This window comes from Eschrichtius robustus, chromosome 9, assembly GCF_028021215.1.
Source record: "Eschrichtius robustus isolate mEscRob2 chromosome 9, mEscRob2.pri, whole genome shotgun sequence".
In the NCBI taxonomy this organism is placed as follows: Eukaryota; Metazoa; Chordata; class Mammalia; order Artiodactyla; family Eschrichtiidae; genus Eschrichtius; species Eschrichtius robustus.
This window is the reverse complement of record NC_090832.1, coordinates 33,899,862-33,923,416: the sequence shown is the minus strand read 5'-3', so window position 1 is coordinate 33,923,416 and position 23,555 is coordinate 33,899,862. Positions and strand designations below refer to the sequence as shown.

General features: G+C 37.1%; 1 protein-coding gene across 2 annotated transcripts in view; it reads left to right on the top strand.

Annotated features, from left to right (window-relative positions):
- Window positions 1–23,555, top strand: part of LAMA2 (laminin subunit alpha 2) — a 623,525-nt gene that overhangs the window by 197,522 nt on the left and 402,448 nt on the right. For both annotated transcript variants that reach the window (XM_068551053.1, XM_068551052.1), the window contains exon 4: window positions 22,567–22,809. In XM_068551053.1, the coding sequence (XP_068407154.1) occupies window positions 22,567–22,809 (243 nt within the window). The remainder of the gene's footprint in view (window positions 1–22,566; window positions 22,810–23,555) is intronic.

The following is a 23,555-nucleotide window of genomic DNA, read 5'->3' as shown; positions in this document are numbered from 1 at the left end:
TTGCTGTGGGTTTGTCATATATGGCCTTTATTATGATGAGGTAGGTTCCCTCTATGCCCACTTTCTGGAGAGTTTTTATCAGAAATGGGTGTTGAATTTTGTCAAAAGCTTTTTCTGCATCTATTGAGATGATCATATGGTTTTTCTTCTTCAATTTGTTAATATGGTGTATCACATTGATTGATTTGCGTATATTGAAGAATCCTTGCATCCCTGGGATAAATCCCACTTGATCGTGGTGTATGATCCTTTTAATGTGTTGTTGGATTCTGTTTGCTAGTATTTTGTTGAGGATTTTTGCATCTATATTCATCAGTGATATTGGTCTGTAATTTTCTTTTTTTGTAGTGTCTTTGTCTGGTTTTGGTATCAGGGTGATGGTGGCCTCATAGAATGAGTTTGGGAGTGTTCCTTCCTCTGCAATTTTTTGGAAGAGTTTGAGAAGGATGGGTGTTAGCTCTTCTCTAAATGTTTGATAGAATTCACCTGTGAAGCCGTCTGGTCCTGGACTTTTGTTTGTTGGAAGTTTTTAAATCACAGTTTCAATTTCATTACTTGTGATTGGTCTGTTCATATTTTCTGTTTCTTCCTGGTTCAGTCTTGGAAGGTTATACCTTTCTAAAAATTTGTCCATTTCTTCCAGGTTGTCCATTTTATTGGCATAAAGTTGCTTGTAGTAGTCTCTTAGGATGCTTTGTATTTCTGCGGTGTCTGTTGTAAGTTCTCCTTTTTCATTTCTAATTTTATTGATTTGAGTCCTCTCCCTCTTTCTCTTGATGAGTCTGCCTAATGGTTTAAAAATTTTGTTTATCTTCTCAAAGAACCAGCTTTTAGTTTTATTGATCTTTGCTATTGTTTTCTTTGTTTCTATTTCATCTATTTCTGCTCTGATCTTTATGATTTCTTTCCTTCTGCTAACTTTGGGTTTTGTTTGTTCTTCTTTCTCTAGTTTCTTTAGGTGTAAGGTTCGATTGTTTACTTGAGATTTTTCTTGTTTCTTGAGATAGGCTTGTATAGCTATAAACTTCCCTCTTAGAACTGCTTTTGCTGCATCCCATAGGTTTTGGGTCGTCGTGTTTTCATTGTCATTTGTCTCTAGGTATTTTTTGATTTCCTCTCTGATTTCTTCAGTGATCTCTTGGTTATATATTAACGTATTGTTTAGCCTCCATGTGTTTGTCTTTTTTACGTTTTTTTCCCTGTAATTCATTTCTAATCTCATAGCGTTGTGGTCCGAAAAGATGCTTGGTATGATTTCAATTTTCTTAAATTTACTGAGGCTTGATTTGTGACCCAAGATGTGATCTATCCTGGAGAATGTTCCGTGCGCACTTGAGAAGAACGTGTAATCTGCTGTTTTTGAATGGAATGTCCTGTATATATCAATTAAATCTAACTGGTCTATTGTGTCATTTAAAGCTTCTGTTTCCTTATTTATTTTCATTTTGGATGATCTGTCCATTGGTGTAAGTGAGGTGTTAAAGTCCCCCACTATGATTGTGTTACTGTCGATTTCCTCTTTTATAGCTGTTAGCAGTTGCCTTATGTATTGAGGTGCTCCTATGTTGGGTGCATATATATTTATAATTGTTATATCTTCTTCTTGGATTGATCCCTTGATCATTATGTAGTGTCCTTCCTTGTCTCTTGTGACATTCTTTATTTTAAAGTCTATTTTATCTGATATGAGTATAGCTACTCCAGCTTTCTTTTGATTTCCATTTGCATGGAATATCTTTTTCCATCCCCTCACTTTCAGTCTGTATGTGGCCCTAGGTCTAAAGTGGGTCTCTTGTGGACAGCATATATATGGGTCTTGTTTTTGTATCCATTCAGCCAGTCTATGTCTTTTGGTTGGGGCATTTAATCCATTCACGTTTAAGGTAATTATCGATATGTATGTTCCTATGACCATTTTCTTAATTGTTTTGGGTTTGTTTTTGTAGGTCCTTTTCTTCTCTTGTGTTTCCCACTTAGAGAAGTTCCTTTAGCATTTGTTGTAGAGCTGGTTTGGTGGTGCTGAATTCTCTTAGCTTTTGCTTGTCTGTAAAGCTTTTGATTTCTCCATCAAATCTAAATGAGATCCTTGCCGGGTAGAGTAATCTTGGTTGTAGGTTCTTCCCTTTCATCACTTTAAGTATATCATGCCACTCCCTTCTGGCTTGTAGAGTTTCTGCTGAGAAATCAGCTGTTAACCTTATGGGAGTTCCCTTGTATGTTATTTGTCGTTTTTCCCTTGCTGCTTTCAATAATTTTTCTTTGTCTTTAATTTTTGCCACTTTGATTACTATGTTTCTTGGCGTGTTTCTCCTTGGGTTTATCCTGTATGGGACGCTCTGCGCTTCCTGGACTTGGGTGGCTATTTCCTTTCCTATGTTAGGGAAGTTTTCGACTATAATGTCTTCAAATATGTTCTCTGGTCCTTTCTCTCTCTCTTCTCCTTCTGGGACCCCTATAATGCGAATGCTGTTGTGTTTAATGTTGTCCCAGAGGTCTCTTAGGCTGTCTTCATTTCTTTTCATTCTTTTTTCTTTCTGTTCCGCAGCAGTGAATTCCACCATTCTGTCTTCCAGGTCACTTATCCGTTCTTTTGCCTCAGTTATTCTGCTATTGATTCCTTCTAGTGTAGTTTTCATTTCAGTTATTGTATTGGTCATCTCTGTTTGTTTGTTCTTTAATTCTTCTAGGTCTTTGTTAATCATTTCTTGCATCTTCTCAATCTTTGCCTCCATTCTTATTCCGAGGTCCTGGATCATCTTCACTATCATTATTCTGAATTCTTTTTCTGGAAGGTTGCCTATCTCCACTTCATTTAGTTGTTTTTCTGGGGTTTTTCTTGTTCCTTCATCTGGTACATAGCCCTCTGCCTTTTCATCTTCTCTATCTTTCTGTAACTGTGGTTTTTGGTCCACAGGCTGCAGGATTGTAGTTTTTCTTGCTTCTGCTGTCTGCCCTCTGGTGGTTGAGGCTATCTAAGAGGCTTGATGGGAGGCTCTGGTGGTGGGTAGAGCTCACTGTTGCTGTGGTGGTCCAGATTATTTCCTCAGCACCTTGAGAATGTGAGAATTCTGCTGCCACAAATCCCCCTCCAGGGAGCTTCCAGCCAAGAAGGAGAATGACCATTACCACCAGCACCTTTTTTTTTTCTTGTCCTTTGTGCTTAGTCTAGTTTCACTGGCTCGTAGGGTGCTGCATGCAGAGGCCGCATTCCCAGGTGGCCTCTTCAGACCCGAGTTCCCAACTGTCCAGTTTGGCTTTTTTAGATTCTACATATAAGTGATATCATACAGTACTTGTCTTTCTCTGTATGACTTTTCTAACTTAGCATAATATATGTGTTCAAGGTCATCCATGTTGTTGCAAATGGCAGGACATCCTTCTTTCTCATGGTGAAATAATATTCCATTGTATGTATTTTATATATATATATATATATATATATATATATATATATAATATATATATATATATATATATATATATATATATATATATATATATATATATATATATATGTATATATAACCTCTTTTTTATGCATTTATCCATTGATGGGCACTTAGGTTGTTTCTATATCTTGACTATAGTGAATAATTCTGCAATAAACATGGGAATGTATATATCTCTTCAATATCCTATTTTCAGTTCCTTTGGGTGTATACCCAGAAGTGGAATTGCTAGATCATATGCTAGATCTATTTTTAATTTTTTGAGGAACCTCCATGTTGTTTTTCTTAATGGCTGTGCCAATTTACATTTCCACCAACAGAGTACAAGTATTCTCTTTTCTCCACATCCTTGCCAAAATTGGCTTTTGAAAGTCAGTGCAAGCTGGCTCCTACAGACTACTGGTGTGTTGTCTGTTTTTCTAGAATATAATCTCCGTGAAAGAGCAATTTTATTATCCTCACTGCTGTATTTCAACACTTAGGTTAAGGGCTGGCACATTAAATAATCTGTTGTTCAATAATATTTGAAGAATAAATGAATAAATGAACTAATTAATATATTACAATGTGAGCCTTTAAAATATGTATGGAAGTACAGAATTTTAGAATCCATAATAGGAATCTTGGAACAAAAAGGTGAGAGTAACACTAGCTCAAGCGAATTTGACTGCAGGTATAACTGTCTTTCCCATCCTTCTTAATCAAGGAGTTGTTCCAATTCCCATTTGAATATATTCTTTTAAACCTCCCTAAATAGATTACTGAGAATATAGACATTTAAATTTATTCTGTTCATATTTAAATAATTTCATTTATGTTTAGTCTGGAAAAATTAATCTGAAGTTATTCCAGTATGTTGTCTTCTTTAAGCACTTGATGTATGTCTAAAATGTTGTTCGTGTCAAGAATATCTACAATTCAAATCATGACCTTCTTTTGGTTTGTACTATAATTTTAAAGTGACATAGGCACAAAAAGGATTAGACTAAAAAATGTTAATAGTCATACGGCTATTCTTCTGTCTGTGATGATACTTGGTAATGTATTATGCTGAACAGGCAAGCAATGGCAAAAAGGTCTCCTTCACACAAAATGTGGTAAAGTCTGCTTTCAATAAGTGACTTTATTTACTACTTGCTTTTCATGGTCACTATTTGTAATACTATATTTATACCCACTGCAGACATGAAGCCTGGAACAAGAAAAAGTTAAGCTTTCATCCTTCATACCTCTCATAACACTTTACTAATAGCTGCAGTTATTTTGCAACAATCCACAGTATGTTTAGGTTTAACAGAATCTTGGCTTAGTAATGAAGCACTTCATTAAAGTGTTGTTTATAGTGTTTCTATTCACAACTATCCCTCCATATATGCTTATGGTAGAGTTGTGTGGATGTTCTGCTGTCATGCATTCTCTGCTGTTTAGACAGATTCAATTTATAGTGTCGGATTTTACTCTTGATGATTTTGCAGCTTTATTATTTGATGTTGAGTAATTGTAGTCAATCAAACTGTTCAAGAAGCCCTATGGATTCTGTTTTATGCCTTGGGTATCATAAATGAGATAGAGCTTGATTCCATATTGATGAAATACTACTTATGTTTCCCAAAGATATATTGTTCTTTACAATTTGTTTCTAGACATTGTGATCAAATGTTCTATTGGATAGCAATTTCAGAATCAGAGTACAATGACATTTTGTCATAATTTAAATGGAAATGTGTGAAGGGTTTTTCTAGTGAAGGCTTTTACATAAATTAATTATGTTCAGGGCTGATAGAATGTTCACAGCAGGACATGTAGTACTACAGAAAATGTCCAAAAACATTTGCTCTTTTTCAGGACGACTATAACCATGACTTTTTGTGACGTTCATAACCTGCTTAACTGGATGAATTTCAGTGTCAGATAATTGTTTACGAAGTCACTTTTTAAGCTTTTTTTTCCCCCTTCCTGTGCTGAGTCCTAATTTGATTAGCCTTGATTTTCCTCTAAGGGTGAGGGTTTAAAAAAAAACTTTTGCTTTGGTGCAACCAATTAATTAGTCCTGCATGGAGAGGTTTGGAAAATCCACGAGCAGTCAAACTTGCTGACAGAGTAAAACACAATTTTGTGAAGGCAGCATAGAGGAGACAGTAAAATTCCGTAAGTGTTATCTGTGTGCCATGGATCCTTTTGGAGCGTCAGAAATCCAGCTCAGCACTTCATAAATCATTTTGACTTGACGTCACCAAAGTTCTATGATGATTTGGTGTGTTTTGAACTCATAAAAAAAATCAGGAGAAATCTAGGCAGAATACAAAGATCAAAGAATTTGTAGGGTGGTTTTGTAAGAACTTTATCCTATGTCCTCTTGAAATGGTCACCTTTCAGGCATATTTGTCATAGCTGTTGGCACTCAGTCTTTAGAAAATGTCTATACAGTTATATGAGTGCCATCTCCTATCCTTATTTTAATATCTTAGGCAGAATGATAGCAGGCTCTGCAGTTTTCTCAGTTTTCATTTCATTTACACTCTTCACACTTCACTGGCAAGTGAAGTCACCTCTTTAAAATTTGGGGTAAAGGCCAACTTTACAAACCTTGTCAGAATTCTCTTTTTTGCAGACTTTCATTTCAGAGGAAGACTATGTGATTTAGATATATTTAAGATTGTTATCTTGGTAAAAATTCCCAAGGAAATTAGAAATGATGAGGGATGTGTCACCTGTACTTATTAATGTTGAATGGTGGCTAGGTAGGTTCACACTTTCGGTGCTTGTAGAAATTACTTCTGAGGTTCCTTAAATTGTTTCAGAGGTGGCATTCCAGTTTTGATCACCTATTCCATTGAATTTTAAAAAATAATTGATAATTATGTATAAGGCATTAAAAAACATCTATAGAGTATTCTACAGTTTCTACTGCTAGTAACTTATATCAGTTTTGGTGGTAAAACGAGGGCAAAATTAATTTTTTACAAAGCAAAATTAAATTGTCATAGAGATGTTCAGTTGTTAGTTTGAAATATAAAATGGGACATGAGAATGTGGTTAGGTTAGAAATTGAGATATGGGACATATCTGTATAAAGCAGTTAGTTGAAATAGTCATAGACATGGAAGGTATTATGCAGAAAGCAAAATTAAACAAAACTGGATCTATAGACTTGCTCCATAATTTACTAGTCATGTGAAGTGGAACAAGTTACCTACTGTACTAGTTTTCCATTGCTGTCGTAACAGATTACCACAGATTTAGTGGCTTAAAACAACACAAATTTATTATCTTACATTTTAATAGCTTAGAAGTCTGACATGAGCCTCCCTGGCCTAAATCCAGGTGTGGGCAAGGTTGCATTCCCTTCTGAAGGTTCTTGAGGGGAATTCATTTCCTTGATTTTTCCAGCTTCTGGAGATTACCTGTGTTCCTTGGCTTGTGGTCTTTTCTTCCATCTTCAAAGCCAGAAATGGGTTGAAGCTTTCTCATGTTCCATCACTCTGACCTCCTCTTTTGCTTCCCTCTTCTACTTTTAAGGATCCTTGTGATTATATTGGACCCATTCATACAATCCGGAATTATCATTCCATCTCAAGGTCTTTAACTTAATCATATCTGCAAAACCCCTTTTGACATATAAGAGAATGTATTCAAAGGTTCCAAGGGTTAAGATATAGACATCTTTGAGGAGCCATTATTCTTTCTACCACACAAATTAGGGTAACTCTCTCATTTCAATTTCTAATCAGTTCCTACCTATCTCATAGGGTTCTTGTTAACAGAAACAAACTTCTGCATGCTGAAGTGCCTGGCAAAAACTAAGCACTAAATAAAATGCTACTTTCCCCAAGAAAAGATTATTAGGACATAGAACATTGGGACACACCTTTGTTAAAGAAATTCGAATTAAAAAATACCCATAGCAGGCGTACCCCACACAGTGCTCTCTTCTGAGTATTCCTTTTGTCTTCACTCCCTTCTCTCCTATTGTTTACCTTCCATTTTAGGTAAAAAGCCGTATTAGGAAAACATGTTTTTCTTTTTTTAAAAAAATCCCTAAATTATAAATAAATATCATTTTTCCAAAGATAAAGAGAGTTTCAGATGGGGGCGGGGGGAACAGTATAGTCAAAAGCTGTAGAGAACTCAAAGAAGATGAGGATGGAGGAAAAAACCATGAATTTTCCAAATGGGTTGCTGTAACTCTTCTGAAAGTGATTCAGGTAGGGTGGTGAGTGTTGCATGGACTGCAGAGGGTTAAATAGAGAGGAGTTGTTAAGGTAATAAACAAAAGAGGGTACAAACTACTCTTAAGAAAGTCCCTAGAGAAGGACAAGGAAGTGGGGCAATATATAAGCATGAAAATAGCTGATGCTATTTCATTTGTAATGGCTAAAATTGAATGTGTTAAGTGGCTCTGATCTGTTGAAAGAATTCATGAACCAAGATCAGAAAGTTTCATCTGTCTTTGATTTGTTATTCTCCACTGTTAACATGATATTTCTAACTCTTCTCATCACTACAAATCTTTGCTATTATTCCCCAAATGCTTTGAACTAGAGTGATTCATTCATGTCTGCAATGTCATAAATTTGAGAAGGTATAGGTTCTTCTTACCCTGATAACTATAGAAGCACAAAAACAAAGGCAATCCTGGGTATTTCTCCAGGGTGGATAATTTTTAGAAGGCAAACTTTAAACTGTCACATTTCTGATTGTCTGTGATTCACACCAATATTGTCCTCTGTGATGGCTTCATTGAAAGGACTGTCATGTTCTATGGGGGACTCAGCCTACCTGCTCTTTTACCAGTAGCTGTTGTGAAAGCCATGCTGTGCCAATGGCTCATTCACAGGAGGCAGGTCAATGTTTTGAAACCATAGATTGTTTCAGATAAGAGAGAAATATGTGAGGAGAGAACAGATGTCAAGGGCAGTGCTAAAGAGAAGGAAAATGCTTGTCTGAATTTTACCTGCAGCTAACATTGTTAAAATGATAGCAACTTAATGAAGCATAGAGTACTAAATGCATTAGTAAGCTGAGGGAGGACCTTACTCATTGCCATTTGGATTCCATTTATTCATGTTCCTAGTTTTCTTAAGATGGGACTAACATTTTGGACCAGCAATGCCCTTTAGAGTTGATAATTAATTTGAAAGAATTAAGATATATTTCTTGAGCTCAGAATGCAATGTCTTCGCAGCATGAAGCAGAGTTAACCATTTATCAAGATAATAAAGAAAATGCATTAAATATTTGCTTTTTAAGAGCAAGCACTGAATTACCAATAGTGTTAAAATCATTATGTAAAGAGAATCATTTGTTTATTAAAATGAGATGTATTAGTAATCTTTTTTAAAATTCTGATTTTGAAAATTTCCCAACATACACAAAAGTATGGAGAAGAATATCCTAGACCCACATGTAACCAACACCCACCTGTAAGAATTAACTTGTGGCCCTTCTTGTTTCAATTCTACATTTATCATACCCCACCCCACCCCCCAGATTATTTGGAGGCAAATTCCACACATATTACTTCCTCTATAATTCAGTATGTATCTCTGAAGGATACAGCTCTTTTGTAAACAAAAGCATTGTCACACCTAAAAATTAATACTGTTACTACTACTTCTTTAATACTAGCAAATATTCAGTCAGTATTAAAATTCATCACATTTGCCTCCAAATTTTTTAAACAGCTGATTGAATCAGGATGCACCTGAAGTTACATACTGCATTTATTTGATATTTCTTAAGCTTTCTTAATCTATAACCTCATTATTTTTTATTTTCTTGCCATTTATTTTTGGAATAAGCCATATGGTTTGTCTAGTAAAGGTTCTCCCATTCTGGATTTTGCTAATTGTATTCCTGTGGTGCTGTTTTCATGCTCCTTGGATACCTCATTTCCTGTAAACTGATAGTTAAACATGTAGAGACCCACTCTGATTTGGGTTCACTTTTCTGGCACGATTACTTTATAGATGGTGCTGTGTTCTCTCTTTTGGGGACGTTAGTGGCCATGATGACCATTAGTCCCACCACAGATGCATCATTTCAAAAAAGGCCCTCTTAGTAAACAGCAGCATCCAGTATAACTGAATATTCTCTACGTTGATTATTTTTCATTTAATAATACATCCCTGCATCTGTCGTTCTTTCATTTCAGGTTCTCTTGGCTATTCTTTCTTGTTAATTTTTCCAAATCAACTTTATAATCAACTTGTCCAGCTTTAGGGGGAAAATAAACCTAATATTTTAATAAGAAATTAAATTGCTTTAGATTTATGTATTAACTTAGAGAGAGCAGAAAAAGTAACTCTTGTTACTTTTCGGAACTAGAAGTTGAGATTTTCTTCCTTGCATAGTGAGGTGGAGCAGTCCTTCAAATACTTTCCCATAAGTAGTTCGACATTGATTAAAACCCTTTAAAAAAATTTTCAACAAACAATTGAACATTTTATCTTCAAAGGATTATCATTAGTCATCCGGATAGATTATTATTTCTTAGAAATTCTGGAGTGGTAGAGTAATTCATTTTCAAATGTATAAACTTTACATGAGTTTAATGTGAGTATAAAAAATCTGTTTTAATTGTGGGCAGAGTGTTTCTGTTCCTCTGGCGACTCGGGAGCCACTTACCCTGAGGTAAAATGGCACATTTGCCTCCCTGCAACTCGCTAAATTCACACTCAGCAATTATAGTATACACTTGGGGGGAGGAGAATAAATGGGCTGCACATTATAACTGAGTGACAATCACAAATCACTTCCATCTTTGAAATCATTGTAAATGAATTTGTCTGAAAGCACAGGCAGGCAAGGAGCTATCCTTCTGGACTCCCCACCACATTATTCTAGGTTTATTGAAGTAAGTGTAAATTTACAAGGGACATAAAACTCACTCAAAAAGTAATAATTAGAGTTATTTGTAGGTTAATTTTTTTAAGTTTAAAGCATCATTTAAAAGCTTCTATTGTTGGAATTTGATCCAATAAGTCCAGTAATAATATTTTCAAAATCTGTATAATAATCTCTTCAGATAATTTTTAAGATTATAACGAGCCACTTGTTTTCTGTGATTGCTCAGAAGTTTTTGCTGGGGAGTAAGAATTTGGTTACATGTGCTTGGGTGGGGCGCATCTTTGAGTGAAGCCTCTATTAAACTCAGAATTTCCATGAATTTCCTACATTCAGCCCTGCTTCTCATCCCTGCTTCTGGTCAGACCTGCCTTTGTGAGTTTCTGCTGGACTTGACCCAGGGCAAGTACTGAGTACTTTAGGCCATGATCTCTCCTCTCCCTCCTCAGCTGACTCTCATGGACCTTCCAGAAAAATACTGAACCCTCCTCATCCTCTTATCTTTGTTGTTATTGGTTTCTTATTTATTTATTTATCCTCTTTTTAGGTCTCAGGTGAAAGATCAGGTAACCACATGAACTCTATCTATCAACTCCAACACAGAGACATGCACACATTTCTATAAGGCTTCCCCGATTACTCTAGTGGGTACTAAGCTTGAAACTCATGATTCCGAGGATCCTTTCAGGTTCTGATATTGTATAACTCTCATTGCTTTCTGAAAGCCAACATACCTATATGAATAAATAAGAGTATTTGACAAACATATACTAGAACTAAGAATACACAGGAGTGTTCAAAACATATTAGAGATGACATCACAGCTTGTGGAAATGTTTAAATCCATAACATTGGCAAGAGCAGGTAGTAGAATATTGCAAAGCCTCCTTCACAATTAAGCAATTTTGTTATGTGGACAACTATTTGCTATAGGAAGTTCACAGACAGATAGCAACGGGGGGAGGGAGGCAGAGCTTATCAGTGGGCAGAAGTTAGATGGCCATGTGTTTTTTTCTTGACAAATTAGGAAACAAGAAATGGAAGAGAGTAATTCAGGTCAAGTTCTATGAGAAAGATGAAGTACCATCTTCCACAGAGAGTGGCCTTCATTAATAGTTTTATGGCTTTCACGGGGGATCAGCCTATAGGAAATGGAGGTCCTCTGTCCTTGTTACATCATTAAGGAGTCCTTCTTTGGCCTGGCTCTCTTAACTGTGTGCCAGTGACACTCAAAAGTATCACTAAAATCTCCAAAACACAATACTCTTTGGTAGCATTTTCCTAGATCCATGATTCTTCTGAGGACAAAAGAACTGGGATAAAGTAGGTTCCTGAGAGTCATAGCAGAGAATATTTTTCAAAAATTCAGACCCAGCAATGCATGTGCTAGAAATTAGTTCTGGAGGTCAGACTTACCCACGTGGATTACAGGTGAGCTAATGTATATCCTGTCCTAGGACAGTATCTAGAGTGGCCAAAGTTCCTAGGCTGTTCACTTCAGGCTGTGAGGTCTCCTCCTATAATGTGAAAAAGATGGGAAAGCATCAGTGCATATGATGGTCATTGCATGTTACTTGTTACTTTGAGACTGAAGGATTCTTCAGAAAGACTGTATTCTTCATTTCCACCCTAAATGAGATCAGGTTCTTAATACTCTAGGAACATCTAATTTAATGCTACATCAGTGACATATGATTATAATTACATGATATTTTATTAGGTGATGCACAAATGGAATATGTAATAGAAAGTTCTCTTTGTTACAGTAAAATGTCAAACATTTGGTATTATTTCAAAAATTATTTGGGATTTTTTTTTTTAGCCACCAACTTTGTAAAACGTGCCCTCCAAAAATTTGGGTATTGTGTATTGAGATCTACGGTTTATAGAAGCCTAGCCATCATAGCATTTTTGTACTTATAATGAGGTGTTTGCTTTCCTTGTTGCACCCCATACAGATTGGGGTTTTTTCCATCTGGAAATAAGGTTTTATAACTACTGATTTTGAAGAGCCTTTATACTGAAAACACAAGACAGAGTTAATAAAAGTAGCATGAGTACGTTAGAGAATTATTCTATTCAAGTCATTAAAATTTTGGCATACTTAGAAAATCACTATTAGAATTTTCACAGTCTTTGCCTGACGCCTTCAAAGAATACTTCTATTCATTGTGTTTTCCAATAATGCTGTCTACCACATTTTTAAAAGTTTATTCAAAATACTACATGCTAACTAATTTAATTAATTTTGCATGAAATGTGAAAGAATCCATAGAAAATAAATGAAAGAAGGATATTGTTTTCAAATGGGGTGACATATTCTCGAAGGCAATGACTGCTTTTCCATGTCACTTAATGTAGGCTGTTATGTTGAATTATAGAAAGAGTCTGTGTGGTTTCTAGTATAACTTCTTTTCATGGATTTCATCTATTATTCCAAAGCCAGCACAGAAGCTCCTAAGTCATAAATCCATGTTGTAGCTCCAAGACAATTTGGCCTTTTCCTATATTTGCTTGCTGAGTTGTTTCTAAACAAAGTACTTTATCCATGCATCAGTGTATCTTTATTTTTCTCATTTGTACCTGTGATCTCTAATTATGCTTTGATATTTCTCTTTTGGTTTTCCACTAAGAAAATATCTGTGCATTCTTTTTTCTGGATAGAAATTTGCTAATTTAAAATATTTATATAGATTCTTCTTTCCAAAGACCACACAGTATTTTATATTCATTATCTTTCCATGGTTTTGACTTTGGAAAAGAAACACTGGGAAACAGAGGGTAAAAGAGTTTAAGAAATTTTTTCAACTCATAGAGATGTAATAGGACGAACATACAAGCAATGTATGTCTTAGTTCCTACAAGTGCCAAAATATGCTGGTTGACTGAAATTCAAGCTCTAACAAACAGAAAAGAAAGTGTTAAGCTAGTAGAAGTAACATGGAAGCATGTTACAATGATTTTGGTTATTCAGTTAAAACTAATAAATATTGAATGCACACTATTTCAAAAGAATTATAATAAGGATTGTAGCATCTCTGCCCTTTAGGAGCTCACAATTTATTTATTCATATTCTTTATCATTTTATAGACTTTGTCACGAATAATTTAGGATTACCAGAAATTAGGACCAGGGTATTTCAGATTTTTAATAGAATCAAATATCTCTCTGTTCTATCAGATTAATCAATAGGTTTGTCCTTCAGTGAATTCCTTTTAAAAGAGGTTCCATGTGTATGAGTTATTGAATACAGAGTGTCTAAGAGAAATAATTTCTTATGAATAACACCTAAAAAAATGCAGAAGTAGCAAATACTTTAGATTATGATTGCTAGAGTATATTCCATTTTACTCCTACTCTTGTCCTTTCTTCAATACTTTTAAAAATATTTCTTTATTTTAAAAATAATTTTATTAAAAACCAAGACATTTATGTTAATGCAATTAATATAGCAGGTTATTAGATGAAATTTAAAAGCTCTTCTTATCTCTTTGACTCCTGATTGCCAAACCCCATAGGTCACAGCTTTAAGATGTCCATATCTACACTTCCCCAAAATGTCTAAGTGTATTCCAATAATTATAGACACATATGCATATATGTGTGTATATCTGCAATTACACTTATCTATATACCTTTGTAAATATAAATTCATAATATTTCCCATCTGGAGTGATAGTCAATAAAGTAGAATTAGTCAAAGCCCAGACTAATCAGAGACGATGTCTTGGCTGTTCCTTGCTATCCCAAGGTTAACCAGATGATCTCAGGAGAGAGGAGGCATTTGGTAGGCTTGGGCAGCAGTGATTTACCAACTACAGAAGTATTTCAGTATTTTAATTACCAGTATTTACACAACTGTGCCTAAGACGCAAATACCATCCCTACTTTCAGTCATATGATGGCTCGTGATTCTCCCCTGAGTGCACACAGATAGAAATGCTCAGATCCTAGTAAAGATCTCAAAAGACCAGCATCAGAGCCACCTGTCTTATGTTTTTTTTAACATCTTTATTGGAATATAATTGCCTTACAATAGTATGTTACTTTCTGCTTTATAACAAAGTGAATCAGCTATACATATACATATATCCCCATCTCTCCTCCCTCTTGTATCTCCCTCCCACTCTCCCTATCTCACCCCTCTAGGTGGTCACAAAGCACCAACCTGATCTCCATGTGCTAGGTGGCTACTTCCCACTAGCTATCTATTTTACATTTGGTAGTATATATATGTCCATGCCACTCTCTCACTTCATCCCAGCTTACCCTTCCCCCTCCCTGTGTTCTCAAGTCCATTCTCTACACCTGCTTCTTTATTTCTGTTCTGCCACTAGGTTCTTCATAACCATTTTTTTTTTTTTAGATTCCATATGGTATTTATTTTTCTCTTTCTGACTTACTTCACTCTGTATGACAGTCTCTAGCTCCATCCACCTCACTACAAATAACTCAGTTTCGTTTCTTTTTATGGCTGAGTAATATTCCATTGTATATATGTGCCACATCTTCTTTATCCATTCATCTGTCGATGGACATGTAGGTTGCTTCCATGTCCTGGCTATTGTAAATAGAGCTGCAATGAACATTGTGATACATGACTCTTTTTGAATTATGGTTTTCTCAGGGTATATGCCCAGTAGTGGGATTACTGGGTCGTATGGTAGTTCTATTTTTAGTTTTTAAAGGAACCTCCATACTGTTCTCCATAGTGGCTGTATCAATTTACATTCCCACCAACAGTGCAAGAGGGTTCCCTTTTCTCCACACCCTCTCCAGCATTTATTGTTTGTAGATTTTTTGATGATGGCCTTTCTGACTGGTGTGAGGTGATACCTCATTGTAGTTTTGATTTGCATTTCTCTAATGATTAGTGATGTTGAGCGTCCTTTCATGTGTTTGTTCTCAATCTGTATATGTTCTTTGGAGAAATGTCTATTTAGGTCTTCTGCCCATTTTTGGATTGGGTTGTTTGTTTTTTTGATATTGAGCTGCATGAGCTGCTTGTAAATTTTAGAGATTAATCCTTTGTCAGTTGCTTCATTGCAAATATTTTCTCCCATTCTGAGGGTTGTCTTTTTGTCTTGTTTATGGTATCCTTTGCTGTGCAAAAGCTTTTAAGTTTCATTAGGTCCCATTTGTTTATTTTTGTTTATTTCCATTTCTCTAGGAGGTGGGTAAAAAAGGATCTTGCCGTGGTTTATGTCATAGAATATTCTACCTATGTTTTCCTCTAAGAGTTTTATAGTGTCTGGCCTTACATTTAGGTCTTTAATCCATTTTGAGTTTGCTTTTGTGTATGGTGTTAGGAAGTGTTCTAATTTCATTCTTTTACATGTAGCTGTCCAGTTTTCCTAGCACCACTTATTGAAGAGGCTGTCTTTTCTCCACTGTACCTTCTTACCTCCTTTATCGAAAATAAGGTGACCATATGTGCGTGGGTTTATCTCTGTGATTTCTATCCTGTTCCATTGATCGATATTTCTGTTTTTGTGCCAGTACCATACTGTCTTGATTACTGTAGCTTTGTAGTATAGTCTGAAGTCCAGGAACTTGATTCCTCCAGCTCCATTTCTTTTCTCAAGATTGCTTTGGCTATTAGGGGCTTTTGTGTTTCCATACAAATTGTGAAATTTTTTGTTCTGGTTCTGTGAAAAATGCCATTGGTAGTTTGATAGGGATTGCATTAAGTCTGTAGATTGCTTTGGGTAGTATAGTCATTTTCACAATGTTGATTCTTCCAATCCAAGAACATGGTATATCTCTCCATTTGTTTCTATCATCTGTAATTTCTTTCATCAGTGTCTTATAGTTTTCTGCATACAGGTCTTTTGTCTCCTTAGGTAGGTTTATTCCTAGGTATTTTATTCTTTGTGTTACAGTGGTAAAATGGAGTGTTTCCTTAATTTCTCTTTCAGATTTTTTGTCGTTAGTGTATAGGAATGCAAGAGATTTCTGTGCATTAATTTTGTATCCTGCTACTTTACCAAATTCATTGATTAGCTCTAGTAGTTTTCTTGTAGCATCTTTAGGATTCTCTATGTATAGTATCATGTCAACTGCAAACAGTGACAGCTTTACTTCTTCTTTTCTGATTTGGATTCCTTTTATTTATTTTTCTTCTCTGATTGCTGTGGCTAAAATTACCAAAACTCTGTTGAATAATAGTGGTGAGAGTGGACAACCTTGTTTTATTCTTGATCTTTGAGGAAATGGTTTCAGTTTTTCACCATTGAGAACGATGTTGGCTGTGGGTTTGTCATATATGGCCTTTATTATGTTGAGGTAACTTCCCTCTGTGCCTACTTTCTGGAGGGTTTTTATCATAAATTGGTGTTGAATTTTGTCGAAAGCTTTTTCTGCATCTATTGAGATGATCATACGGGTTTTCTCCTTCAATTTGTTAATATGGTGTATCACATTGTTTGATTTGCGTATATTGAAGAATCCTTGCATTCCTTTCCTGGGATAAACCCCAATTGATCGTGGTGTTTGATCCTTTTAATGTGCTGTTGGAGTCTGTTTGCTAGTATTTTGTTGAGGATTTTTGCATCTATATTCATCAGTGATATTGGCCTGTAGTTTTCTTTCTTTGTGACATCTTTGCCTGGTTTTGGTATCAGGGTGATGGCGGCCTCGTAGAATGAGTTTGGGAGTGTTCTTCCCTCTGCTATATTTTGAAAGTGTTTCAGAAAGATAGGTGTTAGCTCCTCTCTAAATGTTTGATAGAATTCACCTGTGAAGCCATCTGGTCCTGGGCTTTTGTTTGTTGGAAGATTTTTAATCCCAGTTTCAATTTCAGTGCTTGTGATTGGTCTGTTGGTATTTTCTATTTCTTCCTGGTTCAGTTTTGGAAGGTTGTGCTTTTCTGTCCATTTCTTCCAGGTTGTCCATTTTATTGGCATATAGTTGCTTGTAATAATTTCTCATGATCCTTTGTATTTCTGCAGTGTCAGTTGTTACTTCTCCTTTTTTATTTCTAATTCTATTGATTTGAGTCTTGAATTCTATTGTTTTAGGTTTGTTTTTGTAGGTCTTTCCCTTCTCTTGTGTTTCCTGCCTAGAGAACTTCCTTTAGCATTTGTTATAAAGCTGGTTTGCTGGTGCTGAATTCTCTTAGCTTTTTCTTGTCTGTAAAGGTTTTAATTTCTCCGTCGAATCTGAATGAGATCCTTGCTGGGTAGAATAATCTTGGTTGTAGGTTTTTCCCTTTCATCACTTTAAATATGTCCTGTCACTCTTCTGGCTTGCAGAGTTTCTGCTGAAAGATCAGCTGTTAACCTTATGGGGATTCTCTTGTATGTTATTTGTTGCTTTTCCCTTGCTGGTTTTAATATTTTTTCTTTGTATTTATTTTTAATAGGTTGATTACTATGTGTATTGACGTGTTTCTCCTTGGATTTATCCTGTATGGGATCTCTGTGCTTCTTGGACTTGATTGACTATTTCCTTTCCCATATTAGGGAAGTTTTCAAGTAAAATCTCTTCAGATATTTTCTCAGTCCCTTTCTTTTTCTCTTCTTCTTCTGGGACCCCTATAATTCGAATGTTGGTGGGTTTAGTGTTGTCCCAGATGTCTCTATGACTGTCCCCAATTCTTTTCATTCTTTTTGCTTTATTCTGCTCTGCAGTAGTTATTTGCACTATTTTATCTTCCAGGTCAGTTATCTGTTCTTCTGCCTCAGTTATTCTGCTATTGATTCCTTCTAGAGAATTTTTCATTTCATTTATTGTGTTGTTCATCATTGTTTGTTTGCTCTTTAGTTCTTCTAGATCCTTGTTAAACGTTTCTTGTATTTTCTCCATTTTATTTCCAAGATTTTGGATCATCTTTACTATCATTACTCTGAATTCTTTTTCAGGTGGACTGCCTATTTCCTCTTCATTAGTTTGGTCTGGTGGGTTTTTACCTTACTCCTTCATCTGCTGTGTGTTTCTCTGTCTTCTCATTTTGCTTAACTTACTATGTTTGATGTCTCCTTTTTGCAGGCTGCAGGTTCGTAGTTCCTGTTGTTTTTGGTGTCTGCCCCCAGTGGCTAAGGTTGTTTCAGTGGGTTTGTAGGCTTCCTAGTAGAGGGGACTAGTGCCTTTGTTCTGGTGGATGCAGCTGGGTCTTGTCTTTGTGGTGGGCAGGACTGTGTCCAGTGGTGTGTTTTGGGGTGTTTGTGATCTTATTATGATTTTAGGCAGCCTTTCTGCCAATGGGTGGGGTTGTGTTCCTGTCTTTCTAGTTGTTTGGCATAGGGTGTCCAGAACTGTCACTTGCTGGTCGTTGATTGGATCTGGGTCTTTTTTTTTTTTTTTTTTAATTTATTTTTGGCTACATTGGGTCTTCATTGCTGTGCTCAGGCTTTCTCTAGTTGTGGAGAGTGGGGGCTGCTCTTCATTGTGGTGCACGTTCTCATTGTGGTGGCTTCTCTTGTTGCAGAGCATGGGCTCTAGGCACACGGGCTTCAGTAGTTGTGGTATGCAGGCTCAGTAGTTGTGGCTTGCGGGCTCTAGAGCACAGGCTCATTAGTTGTGGCACATCGGCTTAGTTGCTCCTCAGCATGTGGGATCTTCCCAGACCAGATCTCGAACCTGTGTCCCCTGCATTGGCAGGCGGATTCTTAACCACTGCACCACCAGGGAAGTCCGGAGCTGGGTCTTAGTGTTGAGATGGTGATCTCTGGGCGTGCTTTTGCTGTTTGATATTACATGGAGCTGGAAGGTCTCTGGTGGACCCATGTCCTGAACTCAGCTCTTCCACCTCAGAGGCACATGCCTGACACCCGGCCGGAGCACCAGGACCCTGTCAGCTGCACAGCTCAGAAGAAAAGGGAGAAGAAAGAAGGAAAGAAAGAGAGAGAGAAAGAGAGAGAGAGAGAGGAGAGGGAGGGAGGGAGAAAATAAAAAGAAATAAAGTTATGAAATAAAAGAATTTTTTTAATTATTAAAAATTAAAAAAATTAAAATGTAATTTAAAAAAAAGAAAAAAGAAAGAGAGCAACCAAACCAAAAAACAAATCCACCAATGATAACAAGCACTAAAAACTATACTAAACAAAACAAAACAAAACAAAAAAAAAAAAGGACAGGCAGAACCCTAGGACAAATGGTAAAAGCAAATTATACAGACAAAATCACACAAAGAAGCATACACATACACATTCACATAAAGAGAAAAAGGAAAAACATATATATATCCATACATTAAAAAAAAAGGAAGAGAGCAACCAAATCAATAAACAAATCTACTAATGATAATAAACTCTAAACACTACACTAAGATAAACATAAAACCAGAAACCAGTCTGTCGCATATAGCAAACCCCAAGTCTACAGTTGCTCCAAAGGCAACCGCCTCAATTTTGGGATGATTTGTTGTCTGTTCAGGTATTCCAGAGATGCAGGGTACATCAAGTTGATTGTGGATATTTAATCCGCTGCTCCTGAGGCTGCTGGGAGAAATTTCCCTTTCTCTTCTTTGTTCGCACATCTCCTGGGTTCAGCTTTGGATTTGGCCCTGCTTCTGTGTGTAGGTCTCCTGAGGGCCTCTGTTTCCACCCAGACAGGACGGGGTTAAAAGAGCAGCTGATTAGGGGGCTCTGGCTCACTCAGGCCAGGGGGAGGGAAGGGTACGGAGTGCGGGGCGAGCCTACAGTGGCAGATGCCGGCATGATGTTGCAACAGCGTGAAGTGTGCCGTGTGTTCTCCCAGGGAAGTTGTCCCTGGATCACGGGACCCTGCCAGTGGCGGGCTGCACAGGCTCCCAGGAGGGGAGGTGTGGATAGTGACCTGTGCTTGCACACAGGCTTCCTCGTGGCTGCAGCAGCAGCCTTAGCGTTTCATTCCCGGCTCTGGTGTCCGTGCTGATAGCCGCGGCTTGTGCCCGTCTCGAGCTTGTTTAAGTGGTGCTCTCAATCCACTCTCCTCGCGCACCCTGAAACAATGGTCTCTTGTCTCTTAGGCAGTTCCAGACTTTTTCGTGGACTCTCTCCCAGCTAGCTGTGGCACACTAGCCCCCTTCAGGCTGTGTTCACAGAGCCAACCCGAGTCCTCTCCCTGGGATCTGACCTCTGAAGCCCGAACCTCAGCTCCGACCCCACACCTGCCCCGGCGGGTGAGCAGACAAGCCTCTCAGGCTGGTGAGTGCTGGTCGGCACCGGTCCTCTGCGTGGGAATCTCTCCACTTTGCCCTCTGCACCCCTGTAGCTGTGCTCTCCTTCGTGGCTCCAAAGTTACCCACCCCGCCCTGCCACCCCCCGTCTCTGCCAGTGAAGGGGTTTCCTAGCGTGTGGAAACTTTTCCTCCTTCACAGCTCCCTCCCCGAGGTTCAGGTCCCATCCCTATTCTTTTTTTTTTTTTTTTTAAGAATTTGTTTTTATTTATTTATTTATGGCTGTGTTGGGTCTTCGTTTCTGTGCAAGGGCTTTCTCTAGTTGTGACAAGCGGGGGCCACTCTTCATCGTGGTGTGTGGGCCTCTCACTATCGCGGCCTCTCTTGTTGCGGAGCACAGGCTCCAGACGCGCAGGCTCAGTAATTGTGGCTCACGGGCCCAGCCGCTCCGCAGCATGTGGGATCTTCCCAGGCCAGGGCTCGAACCCGTGTCCCCTGCATTGGCAGGCAGACTCTCAACCACTGCACCACCAGGGAAGCCCCCATCCCTATTCTTTTGTCTCTTTTTTTTCTTTTTTCTTTTGCCCTACCCAGGTACGTGGGGAGCTTCTTGACTTTTGGGAAGTCTGAGGTCTTCTGCCAGCGTTCAGTAGGTGTTCTGTAGGAGTTGTTCCACATGTAGATGTATTTCTGATGTATTTGTGGGGAGGAAGGTGATCTCCACGTCTTACTCCTCCGCCATCTTGAAGGTCTCCTGTTTTACATCTTATATATCAACCTTTCATATTTTTAAATTCAGTCCCTTAAAGTTTACCATAGACAGTGTAGACGTATTCCTGAAAGTCTCATGTCAAAACTATGTAGCAAATAAGGTTTATTTTCAGAACATTCCTTTCAAGCTCCCTTCTAAGCAGACCCTTTAATCACATTTTAGCAGATTTGTCCTCCAGTTGTATCCTTTCAATGACCCCAATCACCCAGAGCTTAGGGTTGACAAGCTCCCTGTACCTCACTGAATTTACTAAAAAGAACATATACCACTGCTTTATTATTAGTGTACTCATTATATATATCATTATTACAATATATTATCAATTCATAGACGGTGGGACAATAACTTAAACTAGCTTGTATCTATCTTTCTACCCAGGACATTGCAAATAAATGTCATTTGGTAATGTTTGTGCATTGTTCTTTTGGACTTTTGGATTGAATTGGTAAAGACACACATGGACCATCACAAAATATCCAGAATATTTATTTTTTACCTCTTCAAATATTATGTAGATTTGAACATAGAGGATTGCCATATTCCCCTCAGTTGTCACTCTGTTGACTTACAGTCACTTGATGCCTTTATTTTCCTTTTCTTTAACACATGTTTACCTCTTATACAGAAGGTACAGACGCCCTTCATTGAATATGTTCCAGTTTCAAACAGTTGTCTGCATGTACTAGAATTTCCTCTCTGTTATTTTCTATTTGGGGATGTAAAGGAAATGACATTTATTGAGTATTTATAGCCAAGCCTTTTGCTAGGTATTTTGCATATGTTATCTCATTTAATCTAAATTGTCTCTTAGTAGTGTACTTAATGTACTTATTATTGACCCTAATTTGCAGAAAAGGGAGCTAGGAGTTGACAAAGTAAAATAATCTGCCCAAGGTCACAGAAATGCTGGGTCCACAATTTGAATACAAGATTGTGCCTCTGAATCACTATGTTGTTTTTGCTGTACCACAGTAATGGATGGTACTTGTCTGAGGATTAGGTGACATAAGTAACTGTTTTCTAATCTATCAAGCACTATCCACACATGGAATTTCTAACTCATATATTATAATTTCCAACAGAGTAAGGTGAGTAAATTGGTATGTAATAAATGCTTTAACTGATTGTGATTATAATAGAACTTCAAAAATTACGTGAAATGATGTTAATGAGTTATTAGAGAACTAAAATCCACAAAATAGAACATCTCATCTTAGCCAAAAGGTATGAAATATGAATATGTAACAGTAAAAATATTTTTAGAGAATAAAATAGGGTTATGGAAAATAATATCTGAATAAAATCTATTGTAACCTTAGGTAGGCCTTATATTTGATATGTAATAGTGAGAACCCTTTGGAATTCAGAGTTACATGTTGTTGTTGTCACTCTTCCCCAGGTGTTCCAGATTGCGTATGTGATTGTGAAAGCAGCTAATTCCCCTCGGCCTGGAAACTGGATTTTGGAACGCTCACTTGATGATGTTGATTATAAGCCCTGGCAGTATCATGCTGTGACGGACACAGAGTGCCTAACCCTCTACAATATTTATCCCCGCACTGGACCACCATCATACGCCAAAGACGATGAGGTCATCTGCACTTCATTTTATTCCAAGATACACCCCTTAGAAAACGGAGAGGTAAGATGAGAAAACTCACCCTCAGTACATTTAAGGTGGCCAAATAGGCCTGTCAGAAAAACTTGAATATATCAGTCATTAATGTCAGGGAGATTTTAAAATAGGATTTAGCAGAAGTACATTTTAAATAACTTATTAAATAAAAAGGAAAAACTGAAAGTGATTAGAATTTTAACTGCCTTCCTCTAGTTTGTTATCTCCCGTTTCCAATAAAGATCAGAGATGAGGAAATGGGCTTAAGTTGGAAAGTCAGTGATTAATTTTAAATATAAAGAGACTTTTCTAACACTGTGGTTTGCTAATTATTGGAGGAGGATTGAGACCTTAAAAGAAGGCTTAGATCTGTGTGTACTCTGGTCTGAAGATGGGGACAAAAGAGGTAAATTTGGGAAGAAATATAATTCACCTGAAGGACCTAAAGAGAAGGAAATTTTGTCAGTTTTTGTATGTTTTTTTGCTGTCATCACATAGTGCTGCAGTGGGGTTTCTTTCCTTTGTTCAGGCTTTGCTTATTATATGCTTAATTCAAAAGTGTTCAATTTCTCCATAGCATTCTTTTCCTATGGGTAAGATTTTAGATTCATTCATTGCTTTTCAGCCACAGAGTCAAACCATGACTTCACCTCTACCAGCTGTGTGATCTTGAATCAGTGACTTAAATTCTCTGTGCCTTAGTTTCATCTCCCATAAATTGGAAACAATAACAATAGTTCTTATTTCTTATGATTGTCAAGAAGATAAAATGA